The following is a 22970-nucleotide window of genomic DNA, read 5'->3' on the forward strand; positions in this document are numbered from 1 at the left end:
GGCCGGAGACTCAGGGAAAAGGAGGGGGTGTGGCGCTGGAGGCGGCCGGCCCGGACGTTTCCGAGCCTGGGAGGGCCACGCTGGCGGGTCGCGGTCGAGGGATGCGGCGCGGTCCAGGCCCGTCACGGCCTCGCCGTGCCAGCGACGTCGGTGGGCCTCGCGAACCGGCGCCTCTGGTCCTCCGCCTGCGTCGGAGGCCTCGGTTTCCCCGCACGGCGGGGCGGGGCGGGGGCAGCGCGGTCTGGAAGCCGCCTGCAGGGGGCGCCCGCGAGCGGCGCGGCCGGAGCCCGAGCCCCAGCGGACGCCGAGACAGCGGGAGCCGGCGCGCGAGACGCGGGCAGGTCAGCCGGGCGCCGGGGTCCGGGGACCCGGGGGTCCTGGGGGTCCTGGGGATCCTGGAAGGGCGGCCGGGAGGCGTGGGGCCGTCTGAGGCTCCGGACCGGGAGGGCTGGGAGGTTCGGGTCCCCCTCCCCTCCGGGAATCCCCCGCTCCAACCCCCTTCCCGCCGCCCGAGCGAGCGCACCGGCGTCCGGGTCGGAGCCCTGCCCCGTGGCTGAGCAGGGGCGGCTCAGGCGCGGTCACCCCGTAAGCCCAGTCGGGGGGCGGCGTGCCGACCCTGTGAGCCGCCCCAGACGGGGCCGGAAGGTGCGCGGGGGCAGCCCGGGAGGGAAGGGCGAGCGCCGCGGTCGGAGCGGCGGGGGCTGCGGGGAGGCGTCTGGACCCGCAGGTAATGGGCGGGGAGCGTCCGTCGGTCCGTCTGGGCGCCTTGAGCCGGCCCCTGCGCGCTCGGATGAGCCTTCCGGGCTCGCCTAGACCAGGGCTGGGCTGGGGACGCAGAGGCGCGGCCCGAGGGCGGACAGATCCGGACCCCCGGGACGAGAGAGGACTTGTACAGGAGGGGGACCCCGGGCCCGGACCGGTACTCGGGGAGCGCACGGCGGGAGCAGAGGCTCCGCACCCGAGCGCCGGGGGCGCGGTGAGAAAGGAGAGTCTGGAACGCGGGGCTGGGAGCGCGGGTGCGTCCTGTGTACAGCGGTGGCGGGAACTGGGCTTTAGGGGACCCAGGAGGGACCGGGAAACAGGCGGGCGTGGGTGCGCGTCTCGGACTGGTCCTGGCTGTCTGCCTGGCTGCCACAGCAGAGGTAGGAATGGCGGGAATGGTGGCGGCTCTCGAGGGATTTGGCTCAGGACGGCCCAAGAGCTCGAGGAGGGGCCGCCGGCCGCGGAGCAGAGATCCCAGGGTTCTGGGCATTTAGACTTTAGTTTCCCCGACTGTGCGGTGGGAAGGAGAGACCCAGGGCTGCACCTGGGCTGGGGAGCTGGGACCCTGGGGGGAGGAGCAGGTGTTCGCTTGGCCCTTGGCGTGGCGGCTGCCCGCTCTAGCCAGCTCTCCTTCCCCAGTCGAGGCAGCACGTGGTCTCCTGGGGTCGGCCGCCCACAGGGCCCAGGCTCCCCTCAGCCTTGGAGCTCAGGCTGCCTCTGCTCTGCCTCTGCGGCCCAGCTCCCCCTGGGCTCCCAGACTCTGCACCCTCCTGGTGACTCCTCATGCCACCTCCAGGGCTGCCCCTGGTGTCCTGGCTCCGAGGACCATGGTGGAGAGCTCGCTGGAGCACAGCAGACCATAGAGAATGCTGTGGGGTCAGAGACTGCCTTGGTGGCCTGCTGTGCTGTTCCTGGCGGCTGTGGGTGGGGCTGGGCACAGCCTTGTGCCCTGTGGGCAGCCCCCACCCTGAGTCCCAGCAGATCCACGGCAGGGGCTCCTCTCAGGCTAGTCCACTGGCCATGGTGTCCACACCTCACTGTTCTGCCCTTGCCTTTCAGGCTCTCCCAGGTCCTAGTGTTTCTCAAGTGAATCCCAGCCAGCACCCTCCATCCGTGTCCCCTCAGTGTGACCACGTTCTGGGCTGAGTCAGCTTCCCTGTTCAGTCCGAAGGAGGCTGGGGCAGCCCAGGCATGCCTGGCGGGAGGCGGGCTTTGGGCCGGGCTGGACTGGCTGGTCACCGGGGGCTTGCAAGTCGCTTCTCCCCATACTGGCCAATGAAGTCAGGTTCCTGAGCACCCTGGGTCCTGCGCCCCAGGAGTCCACAGCCTAAGAACGCAATGGCCAGCCTCAAGGGATGCCCAGTGGGTGGGGCGATTTCCATGGTCTAACCTGGGTTGTGGGTTCTGGTCCTGCCTCCTCGCTCACTCGCTTGGCAAGTCACTTCTCCCCAGAATCCGCTGTCTCATGTGTAGAACAAGGATGATGATCCCAGTGACGCCTAACATGGAGAGGGAGCGAGAGATGGGCATTGTGTGGAGGGTAGGGAAGGACAGACCAGAGGCAGGTCGAGGTCTGTGCTTGAGCTGGGGAACCCTGGTGGAAGGGTGTTAGCTTCAAGGGCCAGGGGGCACCACAAGGGCTTGCTGTTGGCAGAGGGACGTGTGAACTGAAGTTGGCTTGGGAGCAAGCGTGTGGCTTCAGGGCATCATGTCTCGCACAGCCCAGGACCCATGGGCGCCTGGGCAGCACCTGCTGTGTGAGACCACAGCCCCTGGTAGCTGTCAGCAGTGACCTGAAATCCCAAAGTAGGTCTTGCTGCCTACCTGTAACCTGCCTGATTCCTGAATCCCCTAGCCCAGGATGAGCTGGAATTGCCATCCCGCCTGCCTTTGTGGGGTCTGTCTCACCTGGTGCAGCTCAAATCGGGCCCTCAAGAGATGCGCATGCGTGAGAGCAGAGGGCAGGACGGCCGGATGCACGAAGGTGGGAAGGGTGGGCTGAGAAGGGGTTTTGGTGTGTGTGTGGGGATGCTGCGGAGCGGAGACCACCACAGTCAGGTGCTAAGTAGGCAAAAGGGAGGATCCCAGCCCCCAGGGGAGGGTCTGGCCCCAGGAGGCGCTGGGGGCTGCAGAAGGGAGGGGTTGGCCCGAGGGACTTGGTCAGAGGAGGTGAGGGAGCAGAGGGCTGCAGAGCCTAAGGCTGGTCCCTGATGAGGGAAGGGAACAGAGCTGGGATGCAGAGAGGAGCCCCCAGGGACTGCTCCCTCCTGGGCAGGGTCTGGGGCTTTGGGTGGTGGGAAGAGGCAGTTTGGTGGCAGAGAGGAAGGGCCCCGGCCCCTGCAACTGGAAGGCCTGGGATCCTGCCAGAGACTGAGCAGGGTCCAGATGGAGGGGAGAGCAGCTGCCCCTCAGGCCGGCACACAGGAAAGGCAGGACTCCGCTTTCCAGAACTACGTCAGGCCTTCTCTGACTGCCTCTGAGCTGCCACGGGCTGCTTTCTTTGCTAGACTCTCCCGATCTCTTCCCTTCACCTCCGTGTCCTCCAAGTCCAGCCCAGATGGCCCTTCCTATGAGAAGCCTTCAGGATTCCCTTTGGGCCCACACCCCCTCCTGTGGGCCTGTTGCTGGGCGGGGGCTGGGGCTGGGGCTGCCCTTCCGTGGCTCCCACCTCTGCGGATGTGCTACTCTGCCGGCCCAGGTCTTTGGCAGGTGCTGTCACCTGGAGGAGAGGCTGCCTGAGCTGGCTGAGCAGCGGCGAGTGGTGCCACTTAGGTGCCTCCTCTGGTGTCTGGGCTGCAGGTCTCTGCCCAGAGGCCCCAGGCTGCCCATCTGTGGCAGGGATTCACCTCTGGCCTCTCTGGCCTCTGCAAAGTCTGAGCCAGCTGGGTGGGTGCTGCTGAATGGGGATGGTGCAGTGGCCGGGCTCTGGGGTGGTGGGGGTGCACCTGGCGGTGACGGTGGCCCAGATCCCCACCTCCCTTCAGTCTCCAAGGCTGCATTGTCACCCCTGTGCCCCTTGGACCCCAGCAGTGGGTCCCTCCCACCCTCAGCACAGCTGCCCTGAGGGGAGCCCCTGGGGCCCTGCACCTAGCACCGCCCCTGCAAGCCTCCTGCCAGGGTCCCACCCCAGGCCCTGTTCTCAGGGCCATCTAGAGACACCCCCATGTCCCCTCTTCAGGCAGCATAGAACCCGTCATCCGCCATCTGAGGGAGGTGCAGGTTCTGAGCCTTTCACGTGATGCCATCTCGCCGCAGCCTGTGTCTGCACGAGGAGCCGTGTGCAGAGGGGAAACCTCTTGCTCAGCTCGCAGGGAGCATGTGATGGAGCAGGAGCGGCCCCCAGCACCTCTGTGTGAGATCTGGCCCCTTGGAGGGGGGCTGTCGGGTGAAGCCGAATGTGAGGGGGTGAGTAGCCACCTCAGGTGGGGAGGACTGGGGGCCTGTGGCCTCTCTGGCATCTGGCCTGGACTCGTGGGGCTGGCAGGGCCCATTCCGGCCCTGGTGGGGAGCAGGGAGCTGCAGCAGGCCCTGCGGGCAGGGGCGAGGTCGAGGTGGAGGCAGCCCCCAGGGCTGGTGATGTGAGGCTGCTGAGTACCCCCCTCCTCCAGCTGCGAGGAGCTGCTCTGCCCCATTCCTGCCCACATCCTGCACCCTGGAGCAGAGAGCGGCAGCCACACGCCCCGGGCGGTGGGGGCAGGGGCGCCGCCAGGTGCGCCTGGGTACTGGGCCCAGCCTGCACCCAGCGCCTGAAGTGGGAGCCGCTGTGCAACCCTGGAGCAGGGAGGGAAGAGGAGCCAGCGCTTGGTGGCCGTTCACCTCCAGGCAGCACCAAAGGCTCCTGCTGCTGATGAGCTGGGGAGGGGCTCGGTGGGTCGTGGGGCCTGGTGTTCTGCCAGGCTTGTGCCCAGGCTACCCCAAACGCCAGTTCAGGCAGAGCCAGCTGAGGGCCTGTGTTTGGGAGCCCGAGCGGCCTGCGGTCCAGCCGCTGCTCCCTGCTGCTGCTGCTGAGCTGCTGCGGGACACACACTGGTGCTCCCTGATCTACCTTCCGTGCCCTTCGGCTGTTTCCGCGTACACCTTGTCTCTGTGAGGTGTCTGTGAGAATTCCCCAACTGCCTCTTCCACTGGGTGCGCGGCTGAAGGCGCTCACATCCCCTGTGTTCTTCAGTCCCTGCTCGTCATTTCCAGGATTTTATGTCAGTATTATTTCTTGTTCACATCCACCTGTACTTGTTTCCTTTCTGTCGGTTGGTTCATAAGTTCTCATTCTTGTTTATAAATGCTATTCCTTTCTTTATCTCTTCAAAGATCCTAAATGTCTTTAAAAATCATTATTGGATTGCTCTAGTACCTTCCTTTCTTCAGGGATGAATTAATCTCCATATTTTTATGCTATTGCTTATCTTTCTTAGCCTTCATTTTCCTCCTGTGCTTTGTAATTGTGGTTTGCAGCTTATCTTAAGTGTGACCTGAGGTCCTGGAGACAGGAGTGACAGTAGCTACCTGAAGCACCTGAAACTCCTGGGCTCTTTCCTCCGAGGAGCCTCTGCCGTAGGACCGGCCCAGACAGGGCCAGGCACAGCAGCAGGGGACACAGAGCTCCCTGTGGTGCTGCCTGGCATGGCGTAGGTGCTGGGTAAATGTTTTCTATTAGAAAGTATTTCTATTAGCAGTATTTTGGCCAGGCGTGGTGGCTCATTCTAGGAAGCTGAAGAGGGAGGATCACTTGAGGCCAAGAGTTGGGGGACCAGCCTGAGCAAGAGTGAGACCCCCTCTTTACAAAAAATAGAAAAATTAGTTGGGCGTGGTGGCGCGCACCTGTAGTCCCAGCGACTCAGAAGAAGTAGCTTGAGCCCCAGAGTTTGAAGCTACAGTGATCGACGATGATGCCTCTGCGCTCGAGTAGCCTGGGCAACAGAGCAAGACTCTGTCTCAAAAAAAAAAAAGAAAAAAGAGAGAAAGTAGCAGGAGGATTCTAAGGCTGGGATTCTGGCGCCCGGGAACAGGCCTGGTGTGGCTGCGACAGGTCCAAGTCCCTGCACAGTGCCCTGTGCATTGCCCATGGCCGCTCCCGGAGCAGGTGTGCAGGGCACTGCCTGGAAGCCAGCGGACACCTCCGTCCAGCAGGCTCTGGGGGGTCTCAGCCACCATCTGGGCATGTGTACAGAAAGCCTTGCTAATCTGACATACAAGGAGCCAGAAGTGGACCAGGAGATGTGGGTTTTGATTAAATGGAGTTTTAATTAAAGTGGCGGGTCGGGGTGGGGGTGAGGAGGGAGGCAGGAAGAAGTGGCGGTTTTGAGTCTGACTGCTAGGAATCCTGCACGGTTGTTCTTTCAAGGCTTATCGCGCATGTTCCACAGCATGTGTCCCCAGTTTATATGGGACAGCGTCTACCCTCTGCCCTGTCCTCAACAAGGGACAATCACAGGGAAATATTACATTATTAATACTTAATTTCCCCTCCCAGCTAGCAACAGATGACTCAAGGATTAATTAGATACACAGAGCCAACAGAGAGGGATAGGAAATTGCCAGATCCTGGCCCTGCACCCACCCCCTCCTGGGCCTCCGACCTTCCTGTTACTGGGAGGCTTCTGAAGGGAGGGAGGCTTCGAGGGGCCAGAGAGCCCTGTAAGCCCTCCCGCTGCTATGCTTTCTGCGGGCATCCCCCGGGCCTGCGCCACCCTTCACTGCTCTTGGTGAGGCCGAGAGTGGTCCACCTCACCTCTTTGGGCCTCAGCTTCCTCATCTGTAAAAAGGGGTCATGCATGGGGCCAGCGAGATCACGGATGACCGTCATTCCCTAATCTCCTGAGCAGGCTGCGCAAGCTATTCAGGAGGGTCTGGTGTGGTGTCCTTGCATCTAGGCAGGTGGCCTCTCAGCCTAGGGTTTGGTGGCTTAGTGGTGGCTGGCACCTGGGAGTATTGCTTCCCAATTCCAGTCAATGACACATTAGTAGCTTGAAATCAGCCACAGTGGGAGCATTTACACCACAGAAATTGAGCAAAGGCTACAAGGCAGGGTGTCCCAAGCCCCGGGCCGATCTGCCAGCCTACATCTGGGTAGATCATTCCCCCGCAGACCTCCAGCAGGAGGTGCTCCCAGCCTCATCCCTCCTCTGCCTGCTCCAAGGGTGCTTCTGGCTCCACTGATCTGCTTTGCTCGGGCCGGGGGTGAGGGTGGGGGACAGCAGTGAGTGCATCTGGTTTGGCAGGTAACCAGGTTGCCTGTGGGACTGGCAGCAGCTGGAAGAGCCTGCAGGAATGCTGAAGGAAGGGGCAGAGCGGGAGCAGGATGCGCAGTGAGGTCGCCCGTGCAGACCCTGCCAGCGGGAGCCTTGGGTGTGTCTTTAGCCCTGTACAAGGCTGGCCGGGCAGGAGGGTCTCTTGTAGTCAGTGAGACATGTGGACAGCAGGAAGGTGGCTTCAGTGTAGGCAGGAAGGATATCGGCATCCAGTGCTGTTCAGCATGGGGACCCACTGCATGGAAGGTGGTAGGGAGAGCCTAAGAATTGGGGGTACGCAGGCAGGCACCCAGAGCTGCTGGGAGAGCCTTGCCGAACAGAGGCTTGCGTCAGGCCCCTTGAAGGCTTCTTCTGAGCCAGGCATCCTGGCTGGTGTGGTCAGTCCAGCCCCCACGGCTGCCTCACGTTGGCAGAAACGTGGTATGTCCTGCCTTGTCTGCCCCCGGCAGGACCCTTGAATCTGGAGGATGGTCTGGGACAATGTCAGCCTTCTAGCCTGGGCTGGTTGGATTGGCAGAAGGTCCTGGCATCCTTCAACGCAGATTCCGCTAGAGAGGGCCCGAAGGATGTCAGGTGGTTGTCATCTTCTCCTCAGGAGGCTCTGGTGTTCAGAGGCAGCATGCCTTGGACAGAGGCGTCTCCCCGAGGCCTCGCTGGGCCTGATTGGACGGTGGGCTACTTCTGCTGCTGTGGGTGCCGGGCTGGGAGGCCACACAGGGGCCACAGGCCAGCACCTGCGTGGGAGGCAGGCTGGGTCTGGCGCTGGTTCCACCAGTACCTATTATATGGGGGCCTGCTGGGCGGGCCCCTGGTGAATGCTGCTCCAGGCTACAGTCCAGGAGCACCAAGGGGCAACCATGTGCCTTCTGTGTGGTTGGGAAAGGCACCAGGAGACTTGGTCTGGCCTGTCTCTGCCAGGGACACTCTTTGTGAGCGGTTAGCTGGCAAGTGCTCCGTCCAAAGCAGGGGCTCAATAACATGCAGCCCTCTCCAACTGCTGCAGGCCGCTCAAACCCCTCAGTTTCCACAGGGGCTGTGGCCTCCTCTTCCCTCCTCTCTCCTCCTGCTCCCTGGCCTGTGTCAGATGCTCCATTCCAAGCCTACCAGTGGGGGCAAAGGGCATGTTGGGCACAGGGGACTCCCCAAAGGTGTGGCTGCAGCCCAGGCACATCCCAGCTCCAGCCACCCAAGGCACTGACGGCATCGGAGTTAAAAGGAAACTTGGGTTCGTCTCCTTCGGCCCTGTGTCACTTCCTGGTAGATTGGGGAGCAGGGCTGGCCCTCGAACATGGCTAGGGACCAGGAGTAGCCTTCTTCTGAGTCTGCTGGTCCTGCTCAATCTCTTGTATCTTGGAGGGAGGAAAGCTGTGGCTGCCCGAGCCCGTGTGAAAGGCAGCCTCAGGCCTCTTGTGTCCAGGAAGGCGATGGCTGCTGCCCCTGAAGGTTCAGGACTGGAAGGAGGTGGATTTGGGGGGCCTCTTAGCTCTCAGAGAGAGGCAATTCAGTGAGCAGAGGCTGCTTGGACTGAGACCATTTCACAAGCTCAAAGGGGAACACAGGGTTTGGGCTGGGCTCAGGCCTGCTGGGAGACTGACTTCTAATTCTGAGAGGTGTCAGTAATTCCTTTTGTTTCTGTGACATGTCTTTTGATGCTGGGGGAGCCATTTCGAATCTGTTTATTTATTTCCTTCTCAGAGAATCATGAGTGAGAACTAAAGTGGCCCCTAGACGTCATCTGGGGTCCAACCATGTTGCTGTATCAGTGAGGAAATTGAGGCCCAGAAAGGAAAAACATTCTTGCCCATAGTCCCCCAGTGAGTCCTGGCTTAGCACCTGCCCTCTGCCTGGCACCAAACTCGAGTCAGTCACTCCTGTCAGCCAGGCAGAGGAGCAGGTGGGAGGAGGGCAGGGAGCAGGGCGGCTCCCTCAGAGCAGCTGCTGCTGCACTAGTCCCACCCTGATGTGCAGCTGGCTGGCACGGGCACCTGGAGGCAGCGGGCCCAGGAGTAGCGTGAGAGGACTTACCCTCTGCTGGCAGTGGAAGATAGGAACAGATGGCTCCCCACATCCCTGCAGACCAGCACTCCAGGGGCCTTTGGCCTGTCCAGTAACTGTGCAGTCCTTAGGTGGGCACGGGTATGTCCCAGGAGAGCTCGTGGGGTGTGGAACAGGTCAGGGGGCTAAGAAGCTGGCCCAGTGAGAGAAAGTGGGCGGGACTGAGACAGCCTGAGAGGTGAGGGGCCTTTCCAGGAGAGAGGGAGGGTCGTGGGGCTGGCAGGGAGTGCAGGACCCAGGAGACTGGGCCAGGCTGCCACAGGAGGTTTGAGAGATGGAGCATGGGGAGCCAACGTGAGTGTCTGACTGAGAGACTGTCCGCTCCCCTAGAAAGCAAAGAGAGATTGCGGCTGATCCTCATCCTGAGTCCAGGGTGGGAGAGGCTCTGACCCCAACACCCAAGGTGGGGGCAATGCAAGGAGCCTCGGAAAGTGCCGGGGTGACCCACACTTTTGGCAGGGGCCTGGCCATGCCCTGTCCACGTGGGTCCCTCTTGCATCCATCCTGCAGAGCCTGGGAGAGGGGCTGCCCGTTTGGGAGGGGTTTGCATGAGCGTCTTGGCAGGAATCCCGCTGGACCAAGGGAAGCAGCTTTGCTCAGGGACCTCTCTGGGCCTATGTCGTCTGCAATGGGAGTCAGAATCCTGACTCTCCTGCCTCCTGGCAGTGACCACAGCAAACTAGGCAGGGAAGGCAGTGGGCGTCATCCTCAGGCTGACACCGGCCTGTAGGTGGGTGGGATCTGAAGCAGTAGGGTCCTCCAGGGGCCAGGCGGGTGTGGGGTGGGGGCGGGGAGCTTTACACTGGGCCCACCCCGCTGCAGGTTGCTCAGCTTCTCACCGAGCTCTCCCTTTGCAGGTGCTCAGGAACCCTGAAGCCGGCTGAGCCATGGTGCTGCCACCGGAGCCCCTGGAGAGGGCTTGGTTTTGGGAGACTCAGAGTCGTCTGTGAAAACACCCCTGGAGAGCCCCCTGGCAGGAAGGGGCTCGGGGTCTGGGCCAGGCGGGCGGGCGGCTGGGCTGCAGCTATGGACCGTGAGCTGGCCCAGCCCGCGTCCTTGCTGAGCCTGCCGGTCTATGGCCATGCCCACCATGGGCTCCTGGGTGTACATCACGGTGGAGCTGGCCATTGCCGCGCTGGCCATCCTGGGCAACGTGCTGGTGTGCTGGGCCGTGTGGATCAACAGCAACCTGCAGAACGTCACCAACTACTTCGTGGCGTCGCTGGCGGTGGCCGACATCGCAGTGGGCATGCTCGCCATCCCCTTTGCCATCACTATCAGCACTGGTTTCTGCGCTGCCTGCCATGGCTGCCTGTTCTTCGCCTGCTTTGTCCTGGTCCTCACGCAGAGCTCCATCTTCAGCCTCCTGGCCATCGCCATTGACCGCTACATCGCCATCCGCATCCCACTGCGGTGAGTGGAGCTGGGGCTTACGTCTGTGCAGAGGCTGCCTGTGCCAGGCTTTGGTCTGTGTCTGGGGCTGGGGTGAGCCCAGGGTCAGGGCCTGGTCTGCAGCGTCAGCACGGCAAGCTGAGGACAGGGCCCTGGGGCTCAGCAGGGGCTGCCCGGGGCTGCCACATGGCCAGTGCTCATGCTGATCTAACGGATCCCACTGGCAGAGCCCTGCCCCGACCCCAGGCTACTCTGGGCTGCCTGTGGCCAGCTGTGCTCTGGCTGCTGACAGACAAGCATGGCATCGGGCTGAGAGGGCAGCGCTGGCCCAGTGACCTACACACTGCAAGCCAGTGCATCTGGGCGATTCTTCACATACAAGAGCAAAACTGCCTGCATGATCCTGGGGTGGATGGGGAACCGCAAGAAACCGCAGGACCTCAGAGCAGGAGCCCGCCCACCGCCCACCTTCCCCCAGCGGCTCTGGGCGGGCCTCACAGTGTGCACATTAGGAAAATGACCCACAGAGGGGAAGTGACTTGGCCAAATGCCACAGTGAGTCACTTGGACCTATATGCAAATTCTGTTGCTCCTTAGGTCACCAAGGACTCATGGTCTTGGAGGCAGGCTGTGCACACAGGGCTGGCTGTTGGAGGGGGTTTTTATGGTGAATCTTTTGTGAAGTGACTTCAGCCAAGTATTGTGTAAATGAAGATTTTCCCGGAGGCTGAGTTCACTTGGTGTGGCCTCCACCTACCCAGGCCACAGATGAGGCTAGAAAGTGCGTCCCTCCCTTGGGAAGCCCAGGGACCTCCTGCCCCACCTCCTAGCCCTCCATCGTGGAGCCAGGTTCCATGGCCGGGTGGTTGCAGGCCCTGAGGCTGTGGACAGGGCTCGAGGTGGCAACTCTCAAGAATCAGGGTAGGCTGTCCCCATGGTGGATTCTCCCAAAAGCTGGTCCCAAGCAGCCCCACTCCAGGCTGAGGGTGACCCAGCAGAGAGGAGCACCAAGTTCAATGAGCAAATGGAAATTTAGAGCATCAAACCCAAGGGGACCCTCAGAGGTCATTTCCTCTCATCTTCTGGATGGAAAAATGAGGCTCAGAGAAGGAAGCCAGCTGTCTCAGGGCCACACAAAGAGTTGGTAGCAGAGCTGAGACTAGGCTTGGGAAGGAATGTGGCCTGCCACCCACTGTGACTTCAGTTGCTGAGGAGCGGTCCCAGAACCCGCACCAAGTAACCATTCCTGTCTCCTGGGCTCTAAGGGGGAAGCAGGCACCCACACTAAGCTGCTCACAAGAAGGGGAGAGCTGGGTCCTCATGCTGCCCTGTGGATGCTCTATATCCCAGGGAGCGTCTAGAACCCTTGTCAAAGGAGAAGGGGACCCTGGCTGGCCCTAACAGGGGGCCGAATTAGAGGTTGTCTAACTCCAGGTACAGTCTGTGGGACAGCCTGTGCCCCCAAGCCTCCATCCCCCTTGCTCTAGGGGGGCAGAGCAGAGTCCAGGTGTGTCAGTGATAGCTCAGAACACAGAGGCCCAGAGTCTATGTCAAGGGCCCAGGCGGAGCCCAGACACTGGTGGAAGCAGGTGGGAACACCCCATGGGGAAGCAGAGGCCTCGCTTTTACTTTCTTCTGTGATTCAAAGGGAATATTCTAGGGAGGGATCAGGGCTGCTGTTCTCAATTTAAAGGACCTCATCTTTTTTTTTTCTTTGTCTTTACCTTTCTTTCTTGGTTTTCTTTTTGTTTGTTTTTTGTTTTTGAGACAAGAGTCTTGCTCTGTTGCCCAGGCTAGAGTGCCATGGCATCAGCCTAGCTCACAGCAACCTCAAACTCCCAGGCTCAAGTGGTCTTCCTGCCTCAGCCTCCCAAGTATCTGGGACTACAGGCACGTGCCACCATGCCTGGCTAATTTTTTTTTTCTATTTTTAGTTGCTTGGCTCATTTTTTCTATTTCTAGTAGAGATGGGGGTCTCACTCTTGCTCAGGCTGGTCTCGACTCCTGACCTCAAGTGATCCTCCCACCTCAGCCTCCCAGAGTGCTAGGATTATAGGCATGAGCCACCGCACCTGGCTCCCTCTTGGTTTTCTGAGAGTCAAGAATCCCTGACGTAGGAGGATGGGATATGCTGTGTGGCTATGGAAAGCCAGTGCCCCTCTCTGGGCCTCTTTCCTCATCTACAAAATGGGATAAGTCTCTCTGTCCCTCTGAGCTCACAAAGGTATCATAAGGGTCCAGTGAGTTGAAGAGAGTGACGAGGACCCTGTGGAGGTCGGTGGGGCAGATGGGGTAGGGATTCAGATCTTTCTTGAGCTGCTAGAGGTTTGGAGCCATGGAGCTGTCCCCCAGCCCCCTCCCCCACCTGTCTGCATCCTGACTTCCACAACCTTTGGGAGCTGGACTTCAGTTCCATCCAGACCATGGGCCCTTTGAGCTGTGCTTGGTGAGGCTCTGGAAGGCTCTGGCCAGTCTCTTCCACAGGGAGCTGACGGGGAGGATGACGTGTTGCTCTCTCCCCGCCATGGGCAGAGCTTTACAGTTGCAAAGGATGTTAGCACAGTGTCTCCTTTGATCTCCTGCCCAGCGTGGTGGCCAGGGCGGGTGTTATGACCCTCCTGTTACTCATGCGGAAGCCAGAGCCAGGGAAGGACACAGGAGCATCTCCTGATGTGGATGGATTCCTGGCCCTCTGGTCCCTTCACTTTCCTATTCCTTGAGGCCCCTGGGCTGCTGGGCATGTGGAGGTGTCCATGTAGGGGCTCCTGAGAGCAAGCTGGGTGTGAGGGGGTGCTTGGAGTCGATGCCTGGCTGGGGCTCCCTCTCCTCCCGCCCCGCCTCTGTGCCCCGCACAGCTGGGAGCGCAGCCTCCGCTGTTTCCTGCTCCACTGAGAAAGATCACTGGCTACTCCGAGGTCTAGTCTCTGATCAATGCGCTGGATGCCGAACCTCAGGGCTGTATCCCTTACTGTTACATTTTTCTAAAGAATTCCATTTTAGAAAAATCTATCTACTCTTTCCCAAGTGCAGCAAACATGTTGGGCTGGGGCAGGGCCCAGTCAAGTATGTCCGTGAGAAAAGCGGGGCCAGAGGCGGAGATGCGGCTCTGTGTGTCCCCAGAGGATGGAGGACTCAGAACAAGAGATGCAGACTTCTCATCCCAGGGGATTTTGCACCACTGTCTCCTGCCTCTCACAGCAGCCCTGGTGGGTGCCCTCACTCGTCGAGGAACAGGCCAAGGTGCAGGGTGGCAGTTGGTGCCGAAGCCTGAAGTCTTATGTGGTGAATCAAGCTGACTTATAAGGAGGGCAGGACTGAGAGAGAGGGCTTCCTGGAGGAGGTGACGCCTGATGAGTCCTGCAGGATAGGCAGGGTCTTCCTGGCGCGTGTGTTGGGGCAGGTGCGTCGAGAGGGGTTAAAGCCTGGGTAATGGCCCTGAGGACGGAATGAGCATGTGGGCACTAGGCTGGGGAGAGGTGACCTGGCTGCTGAGTGACAGAGAGATGAAGAGAGTGGGCAGGGAGGGTGGAGGCTGACTCAGGCCTGTCCGTGCCAGGGGAAGGAGTTTGGGTTTCCCCTGTGGGTCAGTGGCTCTTTAAGACTCCTTTGGACAACCTAGGGAAGCCCCACCTTCTCCTCAGTGTGGTACAAAAGCACACAGATTCCCACCTAGGATCATGGGGCATATTCTTGGACCATAGGGTGAGCCCCTAATGTGGGTAACGGGGATCCCCCTGGAAGGGGCAGCTGGAGGATGCGGGGATGCAGAGGGCACCTCCAGAGGGGGTGGGCAGCAGATCTGGCACTTGCATCCCCTAACAACACTGGGCCTCTTAGAATGGCAAAATGTCATGCTGGATGGCTTTGGCACCTCTTGCAGCTGGAAGGTCTATGTCTGGGGTCTGGAAGGCCAAGATGTGACCGTGTTAGTCACAGATGTGGCCCAGGGGATGCTGCTGGGCCTGGCCAAGGCTCTGCCATAGTTCCATTTGGGCCCCGATGCTGTCCCAGGCCCCTGGCCACTAGGGTTCTCAGCCTAAGTGGCTTTCTTTTGAATAACAAAATTGATCTATTTTTGCTTTTTAAAATATAAATAATACTTGCATGCGCTAAACATTAAAAAGGAACAAGAGGCCGGGCACGGTGGCTCACGCCTGTAATCCTAGCACTCTGGGAGGCTGAGGCGGGTGGATCGCTCAAGGTCAGGAGTTCGAGACCAGCCTGAGCAAGAGCGAGACCCCGTCTCTACTAAAAATAGAAAGAAATTAGCCAAACAACTAAAAATATATATATAGAAAAAATTAGCCGGGCATGGTGGCGCATGCCTGTAGTCCCAGCTACTCGGGAGGCTGAGGCAGTAGGATCACTTGAGCCCAGGAGTTTGAGATTGCTGTGAGCTAGGATGACGCCACGGCACTCTAGCCAGGGCAACAGAGTGAGACTCTGTCTAAAAAAAAAAAAGAACAAGAGTATAGAATAGTGGGAAGTTGTCCCCCCAGCCCCTTCCCCCATGCTGTTCCCTCCCTGAAGGCAATGGTGGGAACCCTTCCAGAGGTGTTCTTTGCAGATATAGGCAAGTGCTATTAACATTTGTTTTGGGCTGTCTTTGCAGAGTGCAATGAAGACTCCCCTCGTGGGGTTCCCTCGTCTGTACAAATAGACAACTGGACAGATCAGGGATTTCCATGTCGTGTTCCTAGAAGCCTCCGGGCTGGGCCCTGGTGTCCCCACCACTCACTGATTCAGTAAATACGTATGAAGCCCATTCTCTTCCCCAGCAGCTCCGCCTCTGTGACTTCCTGGGAATGTGGGGAGGAAGGTCTGCTGCTGGAGAACAATTTGAAAACCAGCAAAGCAGGTGGCCCCAGGGCCCAGGCAGCTCTGTACTGCCCTGTGGCTGCTCGCTTCTGCTTGATTGCTTCAGACAACAGGAAACTCACTACTGCTCAGGGCAGCCCATTTCTCCTGTGATCAGCTCAGCTGGAAAGTTCTTACCTACCCTGAGCTGCCATCTGCCTCCCTGTAATTTTTGTTCTACATTCTGCCCTTAGGGGGCAGTGCCGACAGGTCCGGGACTCAGTCCCATTTCACAAAGGAGGAAACTGAGGATCAGAGACAAAGTTTCAGAAGACTGCTGTTTACAGAAATGCACCAGGTCCAGAACACAGGCAGGGATATGCTTTCCTCAGGAAAGATATAAAAATCAATGTAGCCTCCCATTCAATGAGGATTATATAAATTACTCTTTGTAGAGCACTAAAATGGGTGCCTGGCACAGAGTAAATGCTATGTTAAGTATGAGTGGGGGAATAAAAAAGGCCTGCGACTTCACATTTGCGGCTGCAGGACAGGAGACGACGCAGTGGCAGCTCTCTGTCGCTCGGCAGAAATGGGCAAGTCCGTAACCCTCCTCCTGCTGAGGTCCTGTTGCAGGTGGCCAAGCCCCTGCTGGGTACTGCTAAGGAGCTCCTGAGCGTGGGCCTGCGTGGTTACTGTGTGGATTCAGAATTGACATAAGAGATTCAGAAGGATGGACTCACCTTGGCCTGACTTGCCTCTGGGCTCCTGGGATGTCCATGGCAAGTCCATTCCTGTCCTTGGGCCTCAGCTTCCTTACCTGTAAAACGAGGCGGGTAGACTAGATTAGAGGTCAGAAGCCACCAGGTTTTTCTTTTCTCCTTAATTTGAATTAGTTGACAAAATTTAAATCTTGAGAGACTTTACCTGGAAAGTCAGATCTCCGGCCCCTCCTGAGACCTGGTAACAGTGGGTGTATATTTTGCACGGCAGCGCAGACCACATAAACACCCCACCTCCCTGCCTCTTGCGGGTGTTACCTGTAGGCATCTGTATTTGCCACCCAGGGACCAGATCGTTTCTGTGAATGTTTCCAACTCTGAATTAAGTAGAACACATTTTTCCTTGGCACCTACTGTGTGTCCCTGTCTCAGAGCCGGCAATGAAGACATGGATGCAGGAAAGTCCTGCCGTCGGGGGATCCGGATGAGGTAGGGATTTGCTGTGCTTGGGTAGGGAACTTCTCCAAGAAAATCTCTAGCCCGACTTTGAAGGATGAGTAGGGTTTCCACCAGGTAGAGGGGACAGTAGTCTGGTCTTGCAGAATCAAAACTGTTAAACAGAAGGTCATCCCTCAGTGATGATCGAGGATACCTTCCTGAGACTATTTTTTTGATTGTCCTTTTTTTTTTTTTTTAAGATAGAGTCTCACTCTGTCACCCTGGATAGAGTCCAGTAGTGTCATCTTAGCTCACTACAACCTCAAACTCCTGGGCTCAAGCCATCCTCTTGCCTCAGCCTCCCAAGTAGCTGGGACTACAGGCACCTACCATAATGCCTGGCTAAGTTTTCTATTTTTTTAGACACAGGGTCTTGCTCTTGCTCAGGCTGGTTTCAAACTCCTGAGCTCAAGTGATCCTTTCACCTTGGCCTCCCAGAGGGCCAGGATTACAGGTGTGAGCCACCTCACCCAGCCTGATTGTCCATTCTTTCATAAAGTCTATGCCACCTTTCCCGCGGGGCTGAGGTCTGCTTCCTGGCTGGCAGATCAAGCCTCTCCTGGAGTCTGGGCCTGGGTATCAGGAGGTTCTCCAGAATACTGAGTGATCCGAGGCAGATTCCTATGCTCTGGACCTCAGTACCTCATCCGAGTATTTCCTCTTCAATGTTAAGATCGCCATATAAATGTTAAGATGCAATTATCTCATTTCTCTCCAGAGGGTTGTGGGTGGATTTGGAAGGAAGCAATGGTATCTCATTTGGCTTGAGACCTCTACCCCTCCATGACCCCCTTGTGCTGCCTCTCCTGAGACCCCAAGTCAAATGGGGAAGAACAGGGCATGGAGTACGAGAGGCCTGATACACCTGCAGGTCTGATCTGGCTGGTTCTGCCCCCAAGACCTGTCCCACTCTCTGAAGGGAAACGTGTTGTAGCATCAACAACGTTCAACCGACATGGAGGTGATACTTCTTTCTCCCCTCAAACCAAACTATTTAAGTCCCAGGACTACTCCTAAAACTATTTAATGATCACCTGGACGTTTTTACAGTGGTTTCCACCTCTGGGGTGCCTACTCTTCGTTATCTCCCAGCAGCCTGTGAGGAAGGCGAGGCTTCCCACCTCCACTTAACACAAGAAGATAGATACAGGGCCGAGGAGGCAGGAAGCGACTGATCCGAGACCTTCCAGCCACTAAATGGGGGAGCAGGGTCCACTCTGTGTCTCTCAACTCTTGGCCCTTCCTAACCCTGGTTTCTCAGATCTCTGACCCTGGTCTCTTCTCCTCAGGTACAATGGCTTGGTGACTGGCACAAGGGCCAAGGGCATCATTGCCATCTGCTGGGTGCTGTCATTTGCCATCGGCCTGACTCCCATGCTGGGCTGGAACAACTGTGGTCAGCCGGAGGGCAAAAACCACTCGCAGGGCTGTGGGGACGGCCAGGTGGCCTGTCTCTTCGAGGACGTGGTGCCCATGAACTACATGGTGTATTACAACTTCTTTGCTTGTGTACTGGTGCCCCTGCTGCTCATGCTGGGCGTCTACTTGCGGATCTTCCTGGCGGCCCGGCGACAGCTGAAGCAGATGGAGAGCCAGCCGCTGCCTGGGGAGCGGGCTCGGTCCACGCTGCAGAAAGAGGTCCACGCGGCCAAATCACTGGCCATCATCGTGGGGCTCTTCGCCCTCTGCTGGCTGCCCCTGCACATCATCAACTGCTTCACCTTCTTCTGCCCGGAGTGCAGCCATGCCCCTCTCTGGCTCATGTACCTGGCTATCGTCCTCTCCCACACCAATTCTGTCGTGAATCCCTTCATCTATGCCTACCGCATCCGTGAGTTCCGCCAGACCTTCCGCAAGATCATTCGCAGCCACGTCCTAAGGCAGCGAGAACCCTTCAAGGCAGCTGGCACCAGTGCCCGGGCCATGGCAGCTCATGGCAGTGACGGAGAGCAGGTCAGCCTCCGCCTCAATGGCCACCCCCCAGGGGTGTGGGCCAACGGCAGCGCTCCCCATCCTGAGCGGCGGCCCAATGGCTACGCCCTGGGGCTGGTCAGTGGAGGGAGCACCCATGAGTCCCATGGGGACATGGGTCTCTCTGACGTGGAGCTCCTTGGCCACGAGCTCAAGGACGTGTGCCCAGAGTCCCCTGGCCTAGAGGACCCCCTGGCCCAGGATGGAGCAGGAGTGTCCTGATGGTCCATGGAGTTTGCCCCTTCTGAAGTAAAGAAAATCTTTATCTTCTTGGTTGGCTGGACCAGTTCTGTTGGGAGAAGAGAATGAGTGTCCCGGGAGACCCTGTGGGCAGCCGGTTCCCACTTTGGACTGAGAGGAGGGAGCCCTGGGCTGGAGCAGCATGAGGCCCAGCAAGAAGGGCTGGGGGTCCAAGGAAGCAGATATTTCGTGCTGTGAGCCTCTGCACCAGGCCAGGGCCACAGCACCAGCAGCGTCTTGGCTGGGCAGGGCCCAGTCCCCTATTCCAGAGCATTTAGAAATGCCACCTTGTCTCCACAGAGCAGCTGTGGCACAGCAGACTGGCTTGGCCCTGCAGCTGGGGAGTGGCTCCCACAGGCCCCCTGCTATACACACATCACCCTCCCTAGACTCCTGGGGTCCAGGAGCTTCTGGGCCCAGATGTGGCATTTGACAGTTTTTTTTCCAGGAGAAAATGTAAGTGTGAGGAAATCCTTTTTATTTTATTATCTTTCCTTCCCTGGCTGCTGGGTCTGTTGCCAGTCCTGCTGCTACCCTGGCACCAGAGTCTCTGCCCAGGGAGTCCTCTCCTGCCGCCATGTACTTTTCAGCCCCAGGGCCATCTCTTGGGGTGACAAAGCTGGGATCAAGGACAGAGAGCTGTAACAGACCAGTGCCAGAACATGGGCTCAGGCCCCCGGGGAGAGGTCCTGGCTGGCAGGCCATGGGCGTGTGTAGGGGCAGCTCAGAGCGGCCCAGTTAGAGGCCCTGTCTAACTGCCTTTCCTTCTAAAGGGAATGTGTTTTTCTGAGATAAAATAAAAATGAGCCACATTGTGTTTTAAGCTTGGCCAATGAGAGTGGTGTCTGATTCCTTTCCCTGCTCCATAACCAGGCCTCGAGTACACACACGGGTGTGTATGGTATGTGTGTGACAGAGTGTGCAAATGCGTGCAGACCCTGCCTGCCCCGGGGCCTCCCCAGGCTCCTATCCTTGAGGCGACAGGCTGTCTGGTTGCTCCAGAGTCCACATGCCCATGCCTGGCCCCCAGACCTGTGTTTCTGTGAGAGGGCCCACAGGGGCTGTGGGAGATGGGGCTCCTTCCCCAGCTGCTCACCCTCTAGCCCCAGGCATTCCTGGTGTGGTAACTGGCTCCTCCCTCCCTCATTACCTCCTGACATCCTTAGGGGACAATCTCTTCGCATGTTACCTTCTCAGAGCTGTACCCCCAAATCCTGCCCTGTTCTACCTCCCAGCTGAGAGGCTGCAGAGGTATCTGGAGACAGAACTGGACTGGGGCTAGACTGCCTTCCCCTAGAGTCTCCCTCCCCCAGTTCCCAGCAAAAGAAGCCTGTGAGGAAGGGATTTGTTTTGCGCTGACACCTGCCTCTGGGGCCTCCTGCCTGGGAAGATGGTGCCATCCTCTGTGCCAGAGAAGTCTGAGGGCTGGGGGCAATTAGCAACCTGCTCCTGACTGGCGTTGGCAGGGAGCTGTGATTGTCCCAGTTCAGTCTCATTCAGGCTGGGACCCGGGAAGAAGTGTTAGAACTTCATGGGCAATCACACAGCCCTGGAAGCCCTGTTTTACAGGTGATGAACAAGCTCAGAGAGGTGAAGTCCCTGCCCCAGTCACACAGCTAGTAAGTGGCAGAGTGAACTTAAAAACCCAGCTCTGTACGACTGCAAAATCTATGCCCTTTTTTTCCCCATTAAGTTATGATGAACTATTTCAACCAAACAAACAGTATAAAATAATATGTCCCCACCACTCTGCTTAAGAAATGGAACATTACAGAGGATGCATCTGACCCCTCCCCACATCATTACCCTGCTTTCTGTGTCCAGAAACAACCACTTTCCTGAATTTCATTTCTTTCCATTGCACATCTTTATACTTTTTACTACATACATGCACGTGTCACTATCCCCAAACTAGCACAGAATTGCTTCAGCTATCTCACGGTGGTATTAGAGGTCCTCTAGACTGGCTGCACCGAAGAAACACTTAGGAAGCTTGGATAAATACTGAAGCAAGAGCCCCTTGCCCCAGAGACGCTGGATTAACCGGCCTGGGTGGACGCAAGCAGCAGTACCTTCCTGGGGTTCTTATGAACAGCCAGGGTTAAGAACCACTGATATAAATGCACCGACGCCACTCCCTGTCCACACCAGCTTGCTCCCTCGGGGGGTTTGCACTGCCTGTGCGCTGAGGGTGGAACAGCAGTCTGGGTTGTGCCTGAGGAAGCCACAAGTGCAGATGCTATCGGTCCTCACCACCACTTGGTGGAGAGACGCCAGAAAGAAAACTACAAAGGGGGAAGAAAGAAACCTTGTCTCTCAAGCCTTTTGTGAGACCTCTTGGGAACCAGGCTATGGGTGCTGGGCCACCTGGGTACAGGCTTTCAGTTTGGGAGGACAGGGCCAGGGGCTCAGGAAAGGCTTCTGGGTACGAGTGTGCCGAAGTCCTCCCCGGGCCAGCTCTGGCGCCCAGGCCTCCTCAGGTCCCCAGGGGCCTGGTGTCCAATGTCCACACGCACCCCGTGTGGATCCCCACTGTGAACAAGCCTAAGTGTAAGCACGTGTGCACAGACATGAACACATACATATGTCATCCTTCTGACCATAAAACAATACACACATGCAACATGAACGTGCCTGTGGGCAGAGCCCACCTCAACAGCAGGGAGTGAGCAACAACACCAGGAAGATGTGAAGCCTCATGAAGGGAATGAGAAACTACCCAGCCCTACAGGGTGCAGGCTCTGCCCTGGTCCCCACTGCTGCTGGCTGCGGCCCGGTCTGCTCCAAGCTCTGCAGCTCTAAGGGCCCCTCTGCCCTCTCCCTGCTCTTCCCAAAGGGCTAGGGGTGGATGGCATGCTTCATTCAGGCCTGTCCAAGCACAAGGGTCCTATCACAGACCCATGTCCTTGGCGGCCCCAGCCCCTCTCTACAGCAGGCATGGCCAGGGCCACAGGGAAGCCAGAGAGCAGAGGCCTGCCTCAGGTCTTGGCTCATCACTGGCCCTCATGAGAGACAGGCCGTCTGGAGGGCTACCCTGTCACCTCTTCCAATAGCCACCCCTCCCAAATCCCTGCTTTGAAGCTCTCCTTGTTTGTATTAAGGCCCACTCTTCTGGGTGGCAACTGAGGAAGATAGATAGAGCCACAGTTCTGTGTGCGGACCAGGGGTGGCAAACCACAGCAGGACAGCAAAGACTGGCTGCCGGGGAGTGAGAGGAAATGAGCTGAGCAGCCAATGTCCCCTGGATCTCCTGAGACTCGGTATCCCAAAAATGGGAGGCTGGCCTTCTTTTCAGCTGTGGTGGGGAAGCAGGAACCTGGGGGAAGCCAACTGCTCAGGGAGTGAGCAAGGTTCTGTGCAGCCTGCCCCTGCTCCTGGGGCCACAGGGAAGGTGGGTCAGGACAGTACTCTGTGCCTAGCATGCTGCTCCCAGCCTGCCATGCCCTGCAGTTCCCCACCACGGCCACTGCTACAGGCTCTCCCCAGGGTGGATGGACACCTTCTCCCTGAGCTCCTGTGCCGGACAGGTGCTGCCTGAGCACACTAGGCAATGTCCCTCTGCTGATGGGAGAGATGACCTTAGAGGGGACGAACCTGGGAGACCAAGGTGTGCTGTGAGGCAAGTGGGTCCCTCCCTGGCCCTCTCCTGCTCTGTAAGGGTGTGAGATCACCACCAGCTCTTGAACCTCCCACACCCCTGCCCTCTCTGTCCCAAGGTGCCCCCTCACTGCAGCTGTCACTCATCATTAGCAGTCACTGTCATTGTTAGGACACCCCCTGTCAGGCTGCAGAGCCGGGGGAGGGGGCGGGAGAATGTCAGATGACTCACACAGCCTCGAAGGAGGGGACAAACACAGAGAACACAGAGCCTGGTGCCAGAAGCACCTTTTTAGACCCTCTGGCTCAACCCTTTCTTTTTCCAGAGGAGAAAGAGAAGCTCAGCAGAACTTCCTGACAAATTCCACTGCCTCCCACGAGTTAGGCTTGGAGAGGGGCTGGGCCCAGGGAGAGGCCAGGCTGGGGAGTCAGCATGAGGCTGGGCAGGTGACAGGTGTAACCAACCTAGGGTCCCCTGAGGGAGGGATTTTTTCCCACCAGTGGGAAAGGCTTTGCAAGGAACGACTCACACTTCCTTGCTTTGTCCAAGGAAGCGTTTTTGGTTTTTGGGAGGTGGGATGTTGTACAATTGGCCACTTAGACTGGCACCGAATGACCAGCTAAGCCCTCAGATAGTGCTGTAGGACCTGAGCCCTCTCTCCTAGCTCTCTGTCTCTCTCCCAGCCAC

The 22970-nt window shown here is 58.4% G+C and overlaps 1 protein-coding gene across 1 annotated transcript; it reads left to right on the forward strand.

Annotated features, from left to right (window-relative positions):
* The first annotated feature begins 298 nt into the window (after positions 1-298).
* ADORA2A (adenosine A2a receptor) lies at positions 299-19523 on the forward strand. Its single transcript, XM_012661008.1, has 3 exons — positions 299-341; positions 9923-10478; positions 17764-19523. Exons 2-3 carry the CDS (start codon positions 10141-10143, stop codon positions 18665-18667), a joined length of 1242 nt encoding a protein of 413 aa, XP_012516462.1. The 5' UTR covers positions 299-341; positions 9923-10140; the 3' UTR covers positions 18668-19523.
* The last annotated feature ends 3447 nt before the right edge of the window (positions 19524-22970 follow it).

The sequence above is a fragment of the Propithecus coquereli genome, unplaced genomic scaffold (assembly GCF_000956105.1).
Source record: "Propithecus coquereli isolate 6110/MARCELLA unplaced genomic scaffold, Pcoq_1.0 Scaffold698, whole genome shotgun sequence".
Classification (NCBI taxonomy): Eukaryota; Metazoa; Chordata; class Mammalia; order Primates; family Indriidae; genus Propithecus; species Propithecus coquereli.